We start from the raw sequence: 20,353 nt of genomic DNA, 5'->3' as shown, positions 1-20,353 counted from the left end.
GAATCTACCCACTCTCCTGATATCCTACGACAGAAGATCAGGCGGTGGTTCACCAGATCGTCGTATTAGAATGTCCCAGCCAACCCTAAACTCCAGCTTCAGTGGCATCAATTTCGCTGGAATGAACCGTGGCACCAGGCTCTCCTACATGAGCCTTCGAGCAGCATCAGGGGATAACAGCGTTAATGAGGAGAGATTATCAGCACCGAGTGTGCACGGTGGTAGCTCCAGAGGAAGCTTAACGATGGATCAAAGTTCCGCGAGGCTGTCGCAGCCGGATGTGCGACGGTTCACGTTGCGACACGAGGCCCCGGCGAAGAGGGAACGTCTTTCTCAGCCAACTCTGATGAGTGGCGATTATCAGCCTGGTCGTGGACAACAGAGACTATCTCAACCTTGTCTAAGTACAGGGAAAGAGCTCAATCTGCCCACGATGGTGTTCCATTCGCCCTCGCCGCCGCCAATCAAGCACAAAAGATTCTCTCCAGCCATACACGCCAGTCAGAGGGACAGACTATCACAGCTGGACTTTGGTGCTAAATATAGAAACTTCAAAGAGTCCGCCACGACGAAATTTAACCGTGACAGGTTCTCGATACCGGAGCTGGAGACGCAGAACGATCTCAAGCTGATAGCTGGCACGCCCAAGCAGAGGTTCAGCCTGGACAGCCAGCTGACGCGAAGCCAGGATGTAACACGGTCCAGATTGCTACCTATCGCTAGTTCACCCATCAGCGAACACCAGCAGACTAAGCTGGACGAGCCAACTGGGATCCCTGGATGTATGCTCAAGAGTCCAACAAAAGAAGGCCTTGGAAGCGTGCTCGTGGCAAGCGCCACTCCAATATTACCTGCGTATGAGAGACAATTACTATCCTCCGAGTTGCTTTCGATCAAGAAGAGCATTGGAACAGGCTCGACCGCGAGCAAACTTCCCCCAATCTCACCTATTCACACCAGAGAGAGGATGTCGGTGCCAGAGATAAGGAACTCGAGTCTACGCCGATTGCTCGATCCTCCGACCAGACAAAGACACAGCATCACGGGCAACCTGAGACAGAGCATCATCTCGCCGCTCAAGCCACTCGACTTTGGCAAGAAATCGCCGAAGCATCTGTTCGAGGAAGCTCTGGAGAGATTCAGGAGGGACGAGAAAGAGGAGAACCGCAAGAATGAGATGTCTAACTCTGAGACCATCGTCGACATTGTCGACGGGCCCAAACATATACAGAAACACTATTCGTACACTTACGAGAACACTGACGAGAGCTCCACGCTGCTCAGGAAGATAAGCGTGTCCGCGATACCGAAGAAAAAGTATTTAGAAAGCAATTTCGACGAGAACGAGCAGGTGATCACGACTGTGATCGAGACAGACGTGCCCATGATAATGGCCAGTCCAAAATATACTAAGAAATCGTCCTATTCGAGCGACACTCCTAAGTGGATCAGGAAGTACTTGGAGAACGAAAGTCCAAAGGTGGGGAGGAAAACAACTATTAACAAGAAGGAGAGCAGGAGGAACAGTCGAAGGAAAAGCTCGTTGGAGTCGATGGAAGGTGATAAGGTTTCAGATAAGGTTCGCTCCAAGTCGGTTGGTAGCAGCGATAGAAACCCTATGGTGAAGAACACCGTTCTGCAGTCTGAGTCGAAGAACATGAAGAACACCTACGTGAGGATCGTATCCTCTAGCAACGCCGTGCGCGAAAACAAGTACGAGGTGAAGGTGGAGAACAATTGGACCGATGGAAATGGATTGTACGACAACGAGTGCGAGGACACCGACTCCGACGATTCCACGTCCATTTAAATTAAAAGAATGATATACCTAGGGTCAACTAAACAAAGGGATGTGAAATAAAAATGCGAGGAAACAAAAATAAACGCTTACAACAGAGTTAAATTACATTTACGAATTGATGCAAGGGATTTAAAAAAAAAAAAAATAGAAAGAATTTTTAGATTCTGTACTTAAACCGCTCGAATTTAAACTGTAACCTGAAACAGACAAAATCAGTGGCTGATACTGAATGCTTTTATTTAGTTCAAACATTCGTTGAAAGAGAACATAGAAAAAAGGAGGAACAATACCGAATACGGACCACGCATTATGAGATAACTCGACCAGCCTAAACACACATCTTGAGAGCGAAATAAGTTAACGAGCTTCAACTAAAATATTTTCTCATAGACTTGTATATATCGTGAACTCGACACAGAGATTTCGAAAAACAGAGAGTACATATATATAACAGGTTGTTCCATTCTTCATGAACTCACGTATCTCTATTGTAACCTTGAAGATTACTTTCAGTAATAGCAGAGATCGTTTAGTTGCTCGTGATAAATGAACCTGTATATATTTATAACGAGGACCTCTGAATCTCGACGCATTATATTAATTTAAATCGAGCTAGGAAACGTTGACTTTTACCAAAGTAAAATTAAGGTATCGTGTAAATAATCGAATTATATTCGCTTGTACTAGCATCGCTAAATGTTTACTATGAGTATAGTTAGCAAATTTTGGAAGAGGACAGGAATATAAATTTCTAGTTTACTTCCATTATAATTTTTGAACATTTACTGCTGTGGATGAAAAGTCAGATATGTTTTAGCTATGTTATCAGCGTATAAAAAAGACATTAGCCAAATATTCCACTGACATGTAATTGCCATGATTTTACAGTAATATATGTTAAAAAATTATTTTCTTTCGATACTAGTCATCAATGAGATTCATGTGTAAATACAGACACCGTCTCAAACACCTACTAACGATTGTTGCATAGCATTAATATGGTTTCAATTCTTATCAGAGAATAATTATAAGCATCTGTCGAGACGATAATGCCATTCGAATAGTCTTCTAGAAAAAGAGAAACTTTGTACTCTCCTATGAAATTATACTACCAAAGACTCATTTGTCACATAAATATTATATTATATTATATAACGACATTATAATGCTATGATATTATAACATTGGGACATAATCAGTGTAATGTTATGATATCGTAAATTGAGTATGAATGTAATATTGAGGTTATGATTGTGAAACTTAGTTACCATTTATCGTTAGCTTAAAAAAAAAAGATAGTTCTTTATGTATATCATTTAATATAAAAGAAGTTATATATTAAAATGTAATCAACATGAAAAGTATATAAAGTGTATTTAATTTTTAACACGTTGTTTGTACACCGTTTATACCTTATAATTAATTTCTGATTAAAACATAAACAGATAGCACATAGCACTTAACCTGTTTTGCTATGAAAACAAGTGAAAAGATAAACAAAAATTGTAAATTTCAAAGTACTCACATACCATTCTTGATAAAATGCATCTATTGAAAAATTCTTGTATGTACATCGAATCGAGTTTTACAGTTCGCTTGAAAAAATCGTTTAAAAGAACTAAACCATATATATTCACTGAAGACGTAGCAAACCACTACACATTTTAAATTGACATGATCATAACACATGTAAATTTTGATTATTACCTCGAAACTACTCGATCGGTTTCCTAAAAATCATTTGTATATTTAAATCTAGCCTTATAAAATTTATGTTACTATTGCAATTTGAACACGATGGAAAGATAAGGCTAATTTGTAAAGTTGCGAGACAACTGTATGAAATATAGTACGCTATCAAGTAACAACTTTGTTACGAAGACGGTGTTCTTTCAGACACGGCATCGAACAGAAGCGATTGCAATTGTATTCGAACGGAATCTGACCAGCCATATCTACAGCACATTGGAAACATCGTGAAACCAGAGGACAACCTTGCTTTACAATACGTTGTTCGGCAGCTAATGCTCTCTGCAAATTATAAGTACATAGAACTTTTAATGATAAAGTCTACCATTATTGAATGAAAATATGCTCTTATATATATCGGAGCTCTTATATATATATATATATACCTTTTCTCTATCACTGAGACTAAGGAATCTTTGTTTGGAGTCTTCCTCTTGCTTTTTACGTTCAAATTCTTTTCTTTTCACTTTTTCCTTTTCCCGTTTCATTTTCTTCTGTTGCCTCTTCCTCTCTAATTCTTCTTGTTCTATTTCATCGGTAAGCGGCCCGGGTATTTGAGACTTTATAAGAAATAATATTGTTAGTCAAGGACACATATTAATAATATTGTCATTAAATAAAACATGACAAATAAAAACCTTAATGTAATTAAACTTATGAGGATTGCAACCCATAAACCTTCTAAAAGTGTTTCTAGTTTCCTTATCATTAGCTGCCACATATGGTGTTTGAAACTTCTTGTTTTTATGACTAGGGTCCGATCCAATTTCTAATAACTGCCTGAAATCAAGTACCCTTACAACAGTTGTTCAAAATAAAGGAAATGTTAGAGCAAACCGTCAATTTACCATACTAGTTTCAGATGACCACCAAGAGCCACCAAATGTAACATCGTATTACCATCTTCATTAGGATCATTTACCAGTTTCGTTACATCGTCCATACTTATAACCGAACTGTCTTCAACAGCTGCCTCTCCTTTGTTATCTCCCTCCAATTCCATGTTTTTTTCTACCTCCATTAATAAACTGTTAATAACAGACGACAACAATTCATTGTCACCCAATTTGCACGCGGACCATAATTTAATTTTAGCGCTACTTAGAAGTTCATTCATTGTACAATCTAAAAAAAACAAGTTTTATTTGAATATATACAAAATATCTACACGATAAAAGTAACGCAATAAATTACCATCTTTTTTCGATTTCTTCCTCTGTCGTCGAGTCTTCTTATTTTTCATGTATCTTGGCACAGTGTCTTGGAAAGCAAGTAAATGTTCGGTTAAATCTACTTCTAAATCTTGTTCAACAAAAGATACGTCCATTGGAATATCATTAGTGCCTAATTGACTATCTAGTTCAGACTCTGAAGATGACTGTGCTAATCTGGCAACGATATCTGAAAAGTAAACAGAAATATTGTGATTCGCCCGATTATTAAATACATAATACTTCGAAATTTGTACCCGGCAAAGGACGACACGGGCTCTTTCTTGGTTTCGCTCTGTCTATGTGAGATCGTGAGCTTTTATGTTGTCTTTCGGGAGAAGATTGTGGAGGTACTTTATTTTTATCGCTATCCTGAGGATTACGGGCATTATTGGCAGCATTAGACGCGCAGTTTCCATTTTCTATTTTTTCCAATGTTTCGCTAGGTATTTCAACTTTCGCAACCTTTTTCCTAAGCGGTTGACGCGGAGAAATAGGGAAAGAGTCCGTAAAAGCAGCCGCGGAACCTAAGGTATACAACCAAATACAAATGGGAGCATTAAAACAACCCAAATTTGGTTATAAATACATACCATAAATTTCCATGGTACTTAATATATCATACACCCTTTTAACTTCGCTAAATGTTGCCCTACGAGTCGGAAAAGGCAATGGTCTTAATCTCAAGTCATTTTTATCTAATGGAGGATTTTTCCCTCCGAACAATACAGTGCGATTGTATGGTCCAACCGCTCTATACAGGATTAAAGAGGAAATATTAATATGAGACGACCACGATTCAAGTATTTCCTGCACATGCTGAAAAATAAGAACATTTTAATATATGCTTACAAAGTAAATAATATTCAAGCCTGTGAACCAAATACCTGAAGTAGAGAAGCTTCGTTATAGCGGCGCAAACTCGATCCGGCACTTTTGGTATGGTTAGTCGTCGTACGCGAACTTTGTGCAAATCCCTGCTTCGCTCGTACGGTGTAAGAATGAAATGTTTTGTGCACAATGGGTTCTCCATCTGAAGAAATAATGTATTTATTTACGTAATAAGTGTATACATGTTTACATTATATAAAATGTTATAAATCAATGTACTTTGGAATACAGCTGCAGCAAAGTGTCCTCCTCCAATCATGATGACAGTCCATGTTGCTTTTTTCCCACTTCTCAATGCTTGAGCTATCATCTCATTGTCTACCTCAGGAATTTCCTAAAATGTAATTGGATCTCTCCTGATCTGGCAAGTATAGACACGCCATGTGATTCTAACAAAGTAGATTAAATCACAAAATAAGATCATAGACAAGTATGTCTGTGTTTATAAAAAATTGGCTATAAAACTATATCTCCTAAGCATCACAAATGAACAGACCTTCTTGCTATGAAGTAAACACCTATATATACTAAATATATTTCCATCATCGTTCTCAAAGAAGACTTTAGAATGACGACTGGCAATGGCTAATAAAGTTTCAAGTTTTTTTTCCTTTACAGTTTCATCGCAACATTCTGTATCTGAGCTATCAGAAATTGATTCTGCACCTCTTGTTTTTTTCTCTATTTTCTTGTTCTTATTAATGACACCTTTATTGTCGTAATTTCCACTAGGGGAACCACTTGTCTCTGAGGTATACGTCTCATCTTCATTTTCAGATTCTACATCACTCCCAGATAAACTTGAAACATCCCCTATAATATCAATAATATTATGTATTCTACTTTAAGAGGCATTATTGTATACAACAAAATTAATGTTTTGCTAAAATACCTTCATCAGCTAAAAGATTAAATTTATCCTCACTGATGGATTTTAATCCATTTAAACGCTGTTTCAAATTATATCTGTGCCAATCTAATTTATAGTGAAGTCTCTGTTGAGCTTTGTTTTCGAATACGGCATTGCAAAATGAACAACTTAAGGAGTCAGATACAACTAAATCATCCAGTTGACCCAATACTTTCTCAGTTTCTGAAACTAAAATAATACAACAATGTTTTAATTGTAGGATAAAGTGGATGGTTCTTTATGCCATACATCTGGATATTACGATTATTTTTAATCATTTATTAGGTTTCTGGAATTCATAACAAAAAAAAATTTTAATGTTAAACATATGGATCACTTTGAAATAATTGAAAGTGGCTGGATATCAATTGTACCGAGTCGATGACGTAATTACATGACAAACAAATAAAAGAGTCGAAAGTTCTTCCAAAAGAATGCCACGTTACGAAAAGCACAAACGTGCAACGTATAAATACTCTAATCATAATCTTGTGTACAAACATGAACGATGTAAGACAGTGTTCAGGTGAAATGGAAAATTGCAAACATAATTACCTGACGGTGCTCGCGATTGCATACATTGTGCAACTTTTATTCCTCTTGTAATTCTATTAAAGTCTTCTTGGTTGTATATTTTAAACATTTGATGATCCATCGTTTGTGTTGTACTCGTAATTGTGATCCAATAGAGATGTTTCTGGCAGTACGTTGGAAAAAGAAAATTCGGTTATTGTCTAAGAAAAAATTGTAATCTGTGAAAGGTGAATTCGATCGAGTGTAAAATTGACAAGGACACGACTATTTGCCGATGCTGCTGAAGTCGAACAGTGAAATAGTAGTAGAACCTAAGTGCAACGGTGTGTGGACATACACATATGCATAAATAACTAGGAAGTAAAAATGTGTCGTACGTCACTGAAACGTAGGCTTCTGATTGGTAGAATACGTCGTCATCGATGTCATTCTACCAATAGGAAGTATTATACATTTCGTACACTTGTGACATCACGCACGCTAACGTATTCGTATACGTATACATCACGATGATTACACAGCACACAGAATTTTAGGGCTCCAAACCAAGTTATTGAAAATTTTATCTAACAATTTGTAAAACAAAAATATATAAAAGAATGGATTACATATATGGAATGAACGATTTAAAAAGTTATTCATCCTGTATAAGTATAGTTTTTAATTTATTAACACCATAGTTACAACAGTAGATATTTACATTCAAATGTAAATTATATTTAGAGAATAAATAATAACTTTGCAAGAATGCTCTACTTTGCTCTTATTAACATCAACCTTCAAAGAATTAAGGTTATTGTTGTATTTCTGTACACATACAAAACATCGAGAGGTACAACATATAATACTTTGTTAAGCTGTGGAGAGCTTGTTTTAAATTATCAATAAATAAGGATTTTACAAACACATTATCAGTCTTAAACGTCGAGAGATTTAGACAGTACAAAAAATGTTTATCAGTGATAATATAGTAATTTTGTACTTTGCAATGTTTTAAGTATAGTAAGTATTACACATTATAGCTTAGCATACTACGCTTTTAGCAAATTCTACTTGCACTTAATACTTTTTTCATACATAAAATAGTGAAATAAGATATATATGATAAAGAAAATATTATTTTGTTATTATACATAAAGAAAGCTATTTTTACCATGTGAACCACTTTTTGCTATGAAAAATATTATTGAACTTTATATAAAATGAATTATACAAAATTAATATCAGAACTTAATTGTTAAATAAATATCATAACTGGGAAAGAACTTACAATAATATTGTTAATTAATATAAATAACAAATAAATATAGCGAATGCAGAGTATTGTGCAATCAAACAATTTTGTGACTTATGCACAGACTCCTACATTCTCTTTTAATACATTAAAGACACATATAGATGAAAATTAATATTCCATTTAATGCTCCAATCAAATAATTCATTTGTATTCCTGATGTCCTTGAAAGCCTGAAAAAAGTGTAAGGGAAGATAAAAAAGCATTGAACAGATACATCCAAGGGACAGTTCTAAAATCAGTATTTGTCAATCATTATTTTATATCAAAACTTACCATTCTTTAGAAGGAGCAAAAGGGGAAGGTGGATTAATTCCAGGAATGCTACTATCTTTGTAAATTATGAACCAGCTATAACTTGTTATTGTGAGACCACTTAATGTTGCTTTTATCAACCATCCATATGAATTACATAACAATGTTGTTACATTTGCAACATTGTATTGACTAACGTTAACAAACTTTTCACTCACAGCAGCTAAGTATTTCACATTAGACTGTGACATATCAGATATGCGTGACAGTTCAAATTTATTTGTAATATTTGAAAATGCAGGTATCGATGATATTATATGTTTAGGATTATTTTTTAGCTGCAAACTATTCCCTGAGGAGACGATATTAAAATATCAAAACTAATAATGTATATAAAGTACTTTTAAATATGCAATTCCTCCACAAACTGATTTGTGGATTGATTTTTTATTAGCAAAATATAAGAATTTATAAACAGATTATAATCTGGGAATAATCTATTTGAGATTCAGATAACTTGTGATATTTTATTGAAGATATTAATGAATATTAGAAGCTAATAAACTGGAAAAGGGTTTTGTACACATACATGGCAATAATCTCTTGGAAATTCAATTGTGGACAATACAACATTGTTCAGGTTATTAATACATACAGATTGGACACAAAAGTTTGAAGTCAATACAAAGATATCGTAAAAAAGGTATAACAAATACTGCATTTCTTATATAAATAAGATAAATATCAAACAAGACATAGACATTTAACATACATTGACAGACAGTAATTCCACAAATCGTTAACAAAATAAATAATACTATTACACATCATCAGAACGTCACTCACCATAATTCATATACAATTTCCCCAAAACGATTGATAATGACATTACAAAGAACAAATGTATGAAAAACCACTCGTTTATTTGCAATTTATCCCATAACCTCACTGGTACCGCGTAATTTTTGTTTTTCACTGAGTTTTTAGTTCCATTCGAGTGTAAATCCATCTTTTCAATCATCCTGCTCATCTCCAATTATGGGAAAGTCATGCACGTTAAAACTGCATCGAAGATCAGGAATGACAAACGATACGAACATACGAACTGCCAAAAATAACAGTGAATAATAACATGTATATGTGACATAAAATAAACATCACGCTGGCCCAGCGCATGCGCAGTCTTCGACTGGCATCTCAGGGCTGTCTCAACCATTTCTTTGTTCTGTCAACACAAATTTTCCTTATGAAAACATCACAGAATTATCACAGGCCATTTAAAAATCATATAAACTGAGAAATGTGTAAAAAAAAAAACAGGAGAAAAAGAAAAAAAAACTACACGATATGTATCAATTTTGTACTATGTATAAATATTGAAATGGTTTACAAATACGTATAACAAATACGTTCTATATATTTTTGGATAATAAATGGTATCAGCGTCATGAATACATGTATGAAGTGACATATTTAACTCGCGACTTTGGGGAGACAGATAACCATGCGTATCGTTGGAACGTTACTGTGAATGTAACGACTTGATGGTGGGGCAAAAGATAAGTTGCAATTTTCAGTTAGCCGCATAGCATAGTCGCATTCGGTCGCATTCGTCATTCGCTTGGCAGTGAAGACGGTTTATAGGAAGGAGCTGGCCTCCCAAACACGCGACAAGTTGTGTACACGCTTCTACTTGCATGGAACCGTAAATTGTACGAGTGCATGTATTATTTGGGGTAAAAATGGCAGCGCAAGAGGAAGTCGGCATCGGAGATTTGGTTCTTCTGGACGAGATTACAGTGAAAAGTGTCGTAAACAATTTAAGATGCAGGTAAGATCATACGATGATAACCAACGACCAGAAAGATAGTAATAGAAAAAATTGGCGGGAATTCGGAAAGGAGAAGCGTTCCTGTTTTTGAAAAAAGCGTGACAGGTATCGTACGTGAAACGTTGATTTGTTGATACTTCATAGATCATCCACCAAGAGGGCGTGGCTAAGCGTATATTAGCAGGTGGTTGCAAATGATCGATGTATTTCGGTTTGATCTTGACCTAGAAAAATCTATCGAGTCAAATACCTGCAAATACCTTGACGTTAAAATCACTCCGAGTCAATGATACGCTACCTTTAATCATGATTTCATTGGATTTGCACAACGTAGTAACTATGAGCTTCGATTTCTACATATGTTTCTGTGTTTATATCAAATCTGTAATATATAATAGAATTAAATTCCATATATTTATACTATAGAATACGTTAACAATCACGTTCAGGTACAACGTTTGGTTTTATAATAGTTAATGTTTAAGTCTTATCTTGTTTCGTATTCTATGAGTCATCAACTTCGGTTCGATATGTACTTCGACTTTAGATTACGTTCGATTATTATAGCAAATATAGAATTTTAATCTATTCGGCCTTGTGCATACAATATTTGTTAAATGAAGATTATTTTATGAGAAAGAATGAACGTTTATTCTGTTTAATACTAATAAACAAATACAGCTCTATCTTATGATTCAGAGAAATAAATAATTGTGTTCGCGGGATTGAGAACGTAACTGGGTGAATTGACCTAGTGCACATCGCGGATCCTGGTTGATTTAAATGGAATAATTCATAAATAAAAGATGTATATATAATTTTTAACGTTACGTGACATAGTTTATAATATGACGAAAACAATAAGTTCGAAACTTAGAATTAGATAACGCTTTTTACCGTTTGTTCTTGATAATTAGATAAAGTTTATCTTTCGCAAATAGAAACTAGCGAACGTAGTATTTATTTGCAACACAACAAAAGTATTAACTTATTTATTTATTTTTACGTGTTATATATGTTTAGATTCAGTCTTATAATTTAGATTGTTTACACTGTTTATTTATAATTTAATTTAAATTTTTTAGATTCAATGGCGGGAAAATTTACACATACATTGGAGAAGTGTGTGTAAGTATAAATCCTTACAGAAGTATAAACATATACAATGCTGATCATATTAATAAATATAAAGGTAAATAATTGTGTTTAAAGGTACAGTAAAGTAATTATCAGATCATACCTAATTAAAGTATTTGAAAAATTTATATTTCAGACAGAGAATTATTTGAAAACCCTCCACATATTTTTGCCATTGCTGATGCGGTACATAGAGAGATGAAGCAGCAAGGTCGCGATACCTGTATAGTAATAAGTGGAGAATCAGGGTCTGGCAAAACAGAAGCAAGTAAAATTATTATGAAATACATAGCTGCAGTCACAAATCTAAGTGGTCAGCAAGAAATAGAAAGGTATACATATGAATCATTTAAGAATAAAATAGAATTATGATTTATCCCAGCTAAACTGTTGTAGGTCACTGTATATTACTTTAAACAAGTAAAATTACAATGAAACAATTTTGCTTGTCTTTAGGATTTTATATTTGTAGCTCTTAAAATTATTTTTTCTTGTATGTCAGAGTAAAAAATATTCTTATTCAATCTAATGCAATATTGGAAGCCTTTGGAAATGCAAAGACAAATAGAAATGACAATTCATCGCGATTTGGAAAGTACATGGATATAGATTTCAATTTTAAAGGCGATCCAATCGGTGGTCATGTTACTAATTACTTGCTGGAAAAATCGAGAGTTGTGTATCAACAAAATGGCGAACGTAATTTTCATTGTTTTTATCAGGTATTGCTAATAATTTAATTTCTTAACGTTGTTCTACAATATTGCATAAAATATATGAAACATTCTGTTTAAAATTCATAGTTGTTGCATGGCTGCAGTGAAGCAGAATTAAATAAATTACGATTAGTACGAGACCCTGCTGCATATTTTTATATCGGTGCTGCAAATTGTAATAAAGCAAGCCCAACTGATAAAAGTGATTACAAGGCTGTTACATCTGCCATGTCCATTCTCGGATTTACGCAAAATGAAATGCAAACGCTATGGAATGTCATTGCTGGCATACTACATTTGGTTTGTTATTAAACTTATAAAAAAAACAAAGCATTTATTAATTCACTATTTATAAAAATGTTGTGTTTTCCATAGGGTAATATTACTTTTAAACTCGATGAGGACAAACTCTTAATTCAGAACAAAGCTGCCTTAAATGATACAGCAAATTTGTTTTCCATTAGTCCACAGGAATTAAGTACTGCTCTCATTCAAAGAGTAATAGCAGCAGGTGGAGAAGTTATGCAAAAATATCATACTTTCACAGAGGCAGAGTATGGAAGAGATGCCCTAGCAAAAGTAACATTCCTGTGTAGTCTTTATCTCTGCTACTTAATCAACATGTAAACATAATAATTTTTCAGGCCATATACGAAAGGTTATTCACTGAAATTGTATCGCGCGTTAATGCTGCAATTAACGTAAACGATTCAGAAACTTACAAAAGATACAGAACAGTTATTGGAGTACTTGATATATACGGATTCGAAATTTTTGATATGAATAGCTTTGAGCAGTTCTGTATCAATTATTGCAACGAAAAATTACAGCAACTATTTATTGGTAAGGAAGTTGGATACAAAACTATATTACAAAATGTTACACTTACATTTCATATTTTAGAATTGGTGTTAAAACAAGAACAAGAGGAATATAAAAGAGAAGGAATAGCATGGCAAAATATCGATTATTTTAACAATCAAATAATTTGCGATCTAGTGGAACAGCAACATAAAGGAATTATAGCAATTATGGACGAAGCTTGTCTCAATGTTGGCAAAGTTACAGATGAGGTCAGTCTTCAAAATTGATTGCTAAAAAAAAAGTTACTGTTATTTTCAGTAAAATTTTTTCAGATGCTCTTAGAAGCTATGGATAAAAAATTGCTTGACCATAAGCATTATTCTTCCCGACAATTGAAACCAATGGATAAGGAACTTCAACATAAAATTCAATTTAAAATTAAACATTATGCTGGGGATGTAATATATAATGTTAATGGCTTTCTAGATAAAAACAAAGATACATTATTCCAGGACTTTAAACGCTTACTTTATAAGAGCAGTAACCCTATCATTAGTAAAATGTGGCCTGAAGGTGCTCAAAATATTCTTAAGGTATATAATTAATGGAACGAATTATCGCGTATCGAATTGATTATATATATATTTACACTAATATATTTCAGACAACAAAAAGACCTTTAACAGCTGGAACACTGTTCCGCAATTCCATGATAGCTCTAGTTAAGAATTTAACAAGCAAGGAACCCTTTTACGTTAGATGCATAAAACCTAACGAAGTTAAATCACCTGTTGTATTTGATGAAGAAAGAGTGAATCATCAAGTTCGATACTTAGGTCTTCTCGAGAATATATTAGTCAGACGAGCTGGTTTCGCGTATCGTCAACGATATGACACATTCTTAAAACGGTATTGTTTTTTATTTTATGACAAAAGTAGTATAATTGTATTCCTAATATAAAATTGTCTTCGTTAGATATAAAATGATATCTCAATATACGTGGCCAAACTTCAGAGGTGGTAGCGATAAAGAAGGTGTCCGTACTTTAATGGATGAAAAGGGCTTCAGTGATGACGTTAAATATGGCCACACAAAAATATTTATCCGTTCGCCTCAAACGCTCTTTGCATTAGAAAAGGTTTGTTGACTAATGTCCACTTACGATCATTTATATTAAATATATTATTCTCGATGCTTGTTTACTCACAGGCACGTAGTGATTTGATACCAGGTATCGTAATATTATTGCAAAAACAATGGAGAGGATATTTATGTCGTCAAAAGTATAAAAAGATGAAAGCTGCGCTTGTTATAATGAAACATTATCGAAGGTATAAAATACGTACTTATATTAGCGAGTTGGACAAGATTTTTCGTAATGCAAAAACGATGCGAGATTATGGCAAACGTTTAATTTGGCCCCGTGAAAATTTTGCCGTAAAGCACGTAATACGTGCTTTAAAGTTGATGTATGAAAGGTGGTGGGCGTGGATGGTCCTCAAACTTATCCCTAGAGAAGATTGGCCGCAACTACGATTGAAGGTACACGCTTGATGTTACTTATATTCAAGCATATTATATAATCAAGCAGAATGTTAAAATTATTATTTTTAATGCAATCTTAGATGGCTGCAGGAATAGTTTTGCGTTCAAAACGGCAACATTGGGGCCAAGACAGACGATGGGAAGGTAATTATCTTTCTAAACCGGATGAAAACCCTCACAGCGACGTTTTCAATTCGTCGATAAATAATCTTCGCAATACCGATCATTTCAAGACTGTTTTATTCAGTGCATTTATCAAGAAGACTAACAGGTACGTATATACAAAGGTATTACGTATTTATGTGCTCTGTTCATTTTTTTATTATAAATGAATTGTCATTGTAGATTTAATAAAGCGAAAGATCGCGTACTAGTAGTAACAGAACACGCGATATATAAGCTCGAAAGCTCGAAATTCAAAAGTATGAAAAAAGGTATGCCAATAGCTGAGATCACTGGTTTAAGTGTATCGCCTGGAAAGGACCAACTGATAACAATTCATTCGAATCGAGGAAATGATTTCATTATGTCGATAATTACTAACGATGATAAAGTTGGAGAACTTGTTGGTATTCTAAGCAATAGATATAGTCAGTGAGTATGCGTGAATATATTTCATTATTTTTTCTGAAATAAATATACTAGATTTTAACGAGATATATTTTCTAACAGATTACGTTCAGCTGATTTACAAGTTACGGTAGATGTAAAATTTAAATGTATGTTAGGGAATAAAAGCAAAGTATTACGCGTAGAAGTACACCCTGAAATTCACGAGCCAACGTTTAAAAAAGATGGAGATAATATAATATATGCCATTCCGTCATCAATTGGAATAATCGATGGCGGTGCCAATACAAGGATTCAAATTAGAACAGCTAGTTAAAATAATATTTAAATTACCTCGTTACTACATATTCTATCACGAATATAAAAGTTGAATTATATTTAACGCTTTTATCGAAGTATTTTTGAAGCTTTTATGCATTTTAAAAAATTTCTGAAGCATTTATAATGTACAAATAACGATATGTTAGAAAAATTATAGATTCTTATTTATAGACTAATAATAAGTGAAAAAACAAATTTAGCTTTTAATACAATTGAAATAATAGAATTGTGAATAATTGTGAAATAATAGGGTTGTGAATAATGTTAAACTTCTCTTAAACATTGTATACATGATTACGTAACTTATGATGCGCAGCATGAAAAATGTTCTTCTTAACTTGATCTTTAGCACAGGAATCACATCATCGCAATCGCGTTCCTTGGCACTGAAATGATTAAAAATAATCAGTATTGCCTTAAAAGAAAAATACCGTATTTGATACAGTAGCCTTAACGTATCGTGGCCTTCTACTTAAGTATTTTTACACTACCACTTTATACACCGTTTAAAATTATAATAAGACGTTTATAAAATATGGTTTATATGAAAGCTGTTATTTGGACTTTCTAGGAAAATTTTATATTTATAAATGTGAACTTGTATTAAACTCTTAAGATGATTAGGATTGCACTGTTACTTGAAAGTGTCTTATTATGGAGTTATAACCTTTACAAATTTTTAATTACGTTAATGTTATGATATTTTAACATAATTATAATAACTTTTTATAAAAGTGATAGTAATATTTTATACTCGAGAGAAGAATATAAAGCGCTATACACGTTATAAAATGGTGCCATTGTTGAAAAATAAACACGTCTTACGTATTTATATGCATTTACGTTTTAGAAATGAGAGGCTCCATACGAAACATTTTACTGTAAATTGTAAAATGAAAATCTGCCTGTTATATTTTTTATTGTTAAAGTGTAATAGAATACATTTTTTATACAAAACAATTGTATAATCTAATCGATGCGTTGATATAGATATATGTATCCTAATTCTTTTGGTGGATTTTCCGATAATGCAACCTGCAACAAATAGTTTGCATAATTATATCATGAAATTTGTGAATTATTTTGTACTTTTCGAACTTTTCGAGCATACTTTATCATCGTTGTATATCACCCATCGTTCATCTTTCAAAAGATGACACACGTAATGTCCCACCATCGTTGATGTTCCCATGTGCGATATAAAACCCACCAATTTATATTCTGAAACAACGAGTAATTTACAGTTTAGAATTTCAAGAGTGAAATATAACCAGTGTCCAAAATGACAAGAAACGTACGATTACTTCCGTCTCTAAATATTTCTTCGGAATGTCCTGCCTCATCCTCAATTTCTAAAGCGTCTAATTCAGCTTGATGACTAAAAATCCAATCTGCCGCACGTTCCAAATTGTTACCAGTTGCCTTGAGAGCTTTTACTGCTTGTTCGCTGGTGAAACCCATTCCCACTACCACTGCTACAGCATCTTCGTTTGGTGTAAATTTATCTTTTCCTACAATAAAGTATACTGAATTAGAACAGAAACACAACAGAGAAAAGGTATAAGATAACAAAAACTTGTCCAAGTAAAATCAACGTACCAGGTTTCGCGTCTATTCCAGGAGGTACAAACTGATCGGCGAAATCTGAATCCCCGATGTGATCCATTAACCAGTTACTGGCTACTTCTAAACCGCGATTATCCGTGAAATATAGAGCTCTTTTACAAGCTTCTGGTGGAAATCCTATGTCTGTTAACTGATTCAATATTGCGGTATCGTAAACAATTGGCGGAGGTTCGGAACCAGCTGTTTCTGGTAGTAATTCTTCCGTGGGTTGCAGACCGCTGCCTCGTAGAGAACTTAAATCCAACATGTCTGGCATTTCAACCGCTACATCTAACTTAACAGGCGTCCAATCTTCTTTCACCGTGAATTTTTTTAAATGAATTAATAAATAATCTGGGAAACTGGAAAGTCTAGTGGTTCTGTAACAAAATGTATTAGTTGATTATGTACAGTACATGTGCTATACAATTTATTACTCACTTTTGTGCAGTCGTTTTTTCATTCAGCGCTGAACTATAAAATTGTTCGACTATTTCAGATCGTATAAACGTTTGCAGGCAAGACGAGAGCTTTATGCGTGGTCTGACCAGTGCGTTCGAGTCTAATGTCTGGCCTTTTGCTTCAGTTTCCTTTTTTAAAGCCTCGTAAGCTGCAACTTCTTCCTATATTTAAATGGGTTCGTTCAATATGACGTATACGTAGATGCAAATTTTGTTTATAGAGATCTGTTACCTTATTTAATGCTGTTTCTAAAGGTATCGGAAGCGGTAATAGATACTCGGGACGATAGTTGTACTTTACTTTGTTTGAACGACCGCATTGGTACCTTTCCTCAACTTTGAATTTAAAACAATCAGTAGGATTCATTTGGTGACGACTGTGACGCTGTTCGATCAATTTCCTGATATTAGTATCATAATTTAAACTTAATATGAAAGAATACAATGAAATAAAGCGATCTGTTAAACGCGCGATCAAAGGTACAAGATTTCATTCAATTACATCAATGATATTTATTAGGTGAAGGAAAAATTCCTGCGCATCTTGTTGCCGATTTGATGAAAATCCGGGATGTCCACGGCCAATTAATGTCTTGAACATTCGCGGAGGGATACCTTGACGCGATTCATCTTCATTGTTCGTGTTTGGTGGGACTGAATATTTACCAGACAACAAACCAATTCCAAGTTTAGCCCTACAACAGCGTTACCTTTTATTAGTAATAATGTAAAATTTGTCTAAAGATGTAAAATAGTTCTTGTACTCTTAGCTTACATCTGAACATTAAAATCATTTGCTGGATCAGTGTAACTTTGATGAAATATCTGTGGTGAACCATCCACAAATCTGAAATTAATTTCCTATTACTATACACAATTAAAATAAACATGTTATTTAAAAAATATATTAAGCATATTATTATTATTATTGTTGTTGTTGTAATATCAGTGAAATTTCTTCCCTTTATAAGATTATGTTACAAACCTTTTAATAAAATCTGGAATCACAAATAACATTTGCATGGTACTATTTAAATAACAAGAGTTTCCCAAATTAGCAAGTCCTGTATATCCAGGTCCATACATTGGTGTTAATTTACTTGCAGCCTCCTGAAGTGCAACCCATTCACCGAATCTGTGATTGAGATCCAATTCAAGCTCCACCATGGATTTATCAGTTTTTTCCATTTGAGTAATATTTATACCCCAATGAGATAAATGTAATATTAAATTTGGATCTTCGACCATATCATCTTCATCGTATGAAAACACATCTCCCTTTCCTTCTTTAGTTATAGTTCCCAATTTTACAGCCAATGGATAACCAGTGTTTCGATAATGTTTAACTGCATGATCATTTCCTCCTGTTCCATCGTAAAATTTACGTCCGCAAAGAATACTGCCATCAGTTAGATTAAGCCATAGATTTTGAGTGAGATCGCATTCCTCGCATTTCCATCCACTTGGGGGTATTTTCTTTCCATTGTCCAACTGTTTAAGATTTGCTGCATGTCTGTAGATTCAATAATTATAAACAACAATGACAGAAATGTATATATAAGAATGCATTTGCCTATGCTCTTACTTTGAAACTGCTTTTATCTCTCCATCCCAAGTTCCAGATAGTGCTTCCACTTCTGCTACTTTTGTAGCAGACTCTGCCTCCAATATAAATTTAATTGCCTGATCCACCTGAAACAAATTTTACATTACTTGTATATTACTTTCATACCTCGTTGTATTCTTATGCATCACATACTTTTTGTGGTAAATTATCTGTTGGATAAGGTATTCTTATAAAATGTGGTAGGATAACAATTTGATAAGTTTCATGGTATGTATATTTTTGTTGATCCGGTATAAATCCATCAGATGTTCCTATAGCTAATCTTGTAATTTTCTTGTCTGGCCCATCTCCTAGATGCTCAGATGGGATCTATAAAAAGTAAGACAATGCTTAATCATCAATGTTATTTTCAACATCCTAAATGAAAAAATGTTTATGGGATAATCTTTTTGAGTGTTTTCTCTAATACTTAACAAACAACCCACCTCTTTTCTTCTTCGTTTGATGTGTAGAAACACGGGATTCTCGGTTAATTGATAATAACGTTCTACATGATCTTGCCCTAATCCCAAAAACGTGGTTAAATTGACGTAAAGACCAGTAGAGGTATCCTTCAAAAAAACAATGAATAGAATCATTTTGTTGTCGCATTATAATATTCAATTACATTGTCGTCATAAATTCTTACTGGAGTGTCGAAAGAATAAACACATTCATCCTTGTATATTCTGTCGTGTTTCCCTGGTACGTTGACTTTAACTAAATGTCTTATCAATTCTTCCATTGTAAACAAAACGCAGTTACCGTAAAACCACGAGGAAACAACTCTGATTGCAAAAGGTTTCCTTCTTTGGCGTTGAAAATAACAAATTTAGCGATCGCCGGTTTGTCGTATCGATGATATGCGTGATTTGAGAAACGAGACGAGAGAACCGGAACGTGTTTGACTCTTCTTGTTTCTCTTTAAAAACCAGTGGTGCTCAACCATGCAAAACACGTCATATTCGTATCTCTACGGTCTACTCAACTAAATTCAACTTGAAAAAGGAATTCAATATCATTGGGAGCACCCAGAAAGGCTCATCTGTTTATCAAACAGATAAATATTCATTTATACGCAATACCACACTGAGTGCAATCGTGTTGATAT

The 20,353-nt window shown here is 34.0% G+C and overlaps 4 protein-coding genes across 4 annotated transcripts; 2 read left to right on the top strand and 2 right to left on the bottom strand.

Annotated features, from left to right (window-relative positions):
- Positions 1–69: 69 nt before the first annotated feature.
- Positions 70–3,188, top strand: LOC128893518 (uncharacterized). The gene has a single exon (XM_054154527.1). The coding sequence runs from the start codon at positions 71–73 to the stop codon at positions 1,808–1,810; it is 1,740 nt and encodes a 579-aa protein (XP_054010502.1). The 5' UTR covers position 70; the 3' UTR covers positions 1,811–3,188.
- LOC128893515 (ankyrin repeat and zinc finger domain-containing protein 1-like) lies at positions 3,151–9,759 on the bottom strand. The gene is made up of 13 exons (XM_054154522.1): positions 9,492–9,759; positions 7,118–8,563; positions 6,545–6,751; positions 6,149–6,465; positions 5,872–5,986; positions 5,649–5,794; positions 5,355–5,580; positions 5,019–5,288; positions 4,745–4,951; positions 4,399–4,675; positions 4,189–4,330; positions 3,937–4,110; positions 3,151–3,832 (listed from the first exon to the last, which is right to left on the bottom strand). Exons 2-13 carry the CDS (start codon positions 7,215–7,217, stop codon positions 3,659–3,661), a joined length of 2,355 nt encoding a protein of 784 aa, XP_054010497.1. The 5' UTR covers positions 7,218–8,563; positions 9,492–9,759; the 3' UTR covers positions 3,151–3,658.
- Positions 9,760–10,247: 488 nt separating this feature from the next.
- On the top strand, positions 10,248–16,543 carry LOC128893511 (unconventional myosin ID). The gene is made up of 15 exons (XM_054154519.1): positions 10,248–10,476; positions 11,562–11,668; positions 11,750–11,945; positions 12,116–12,335; positions 12,417–12,629; positions 12,705–12,908; positions 12,974–13,172; positions 13,233–13,402; positions 13,466–13,726; positions 13,798–14,042; positions 14,110–14,272; positions 14,344–14,676; positions 14,760–14,950; positions 15,025–15,273; positions 15,352–16,543. Exons 1-15 carry the CDS (start codon positions 10,388–10,390, stop codon positions 15,563–15,565), a joined length of 3,054 nt encoding a protein of 1,017 aa, XP_054010494.1. The 5' UTR covers positions 10,248–10,387; the 3' UTR covers positions 15,566–16,543.
- Positions 16,457–20,325, bottom strand: LOC128893514 (ubiquitin carboxyl-terminal hydrolase 5). Its single transcript, XM_054154521.1, has 13 exons — positions 19,892–20,325; positions 19,689–19,814; positions 19,396–19,572; positions 19,222–19,328; positions 18,622–19,149; positions 18,412–18,483; positions 18,139–18,331; positions 17,869–18,021; positions 17,617–17,798; positions 17,170–17,555; positions 16,869–17,081; positions 16,682–16,791; positions 16,457–16,605 (listed from the first exon to the last, which is right to left on the bottom strand). The coding sequence occupies exons 1-13, from the start codon at positions 19,985–19,987 to the stop codon at positions 16,540–16,542; spliced, it is 2,409 nt and encodes an 802-aa protein (XP_054010496.1). The 5' UTR covers positions 19,988–20,325; the 3' UTR covers positions 16,457–16,539.
- Positions 20,326–20,353: the final 28 nt, after the last annotated feature.

This window comes from Hylaeus anthracinus, unplaced genomic scaffold (assembly GCF_026225885.1).
Source record: "Hylaeus anthracinus isolate JK02 unplaced genomic scaffold, UHH_iyHylAnth1.0_haploid 3, whole genome shotgun sequence".
Classification (NCBI taxonomy): domain Eukaryota; kingdom Metazoa; phylum Arthropoda; class Insecta; order Hymenoptera; family Colletidae; genus Hylaeus; species Hylaeus anthracinus.
This window is presented reverse-complemented; position numbering and strand designations above follow the sequence as displayed.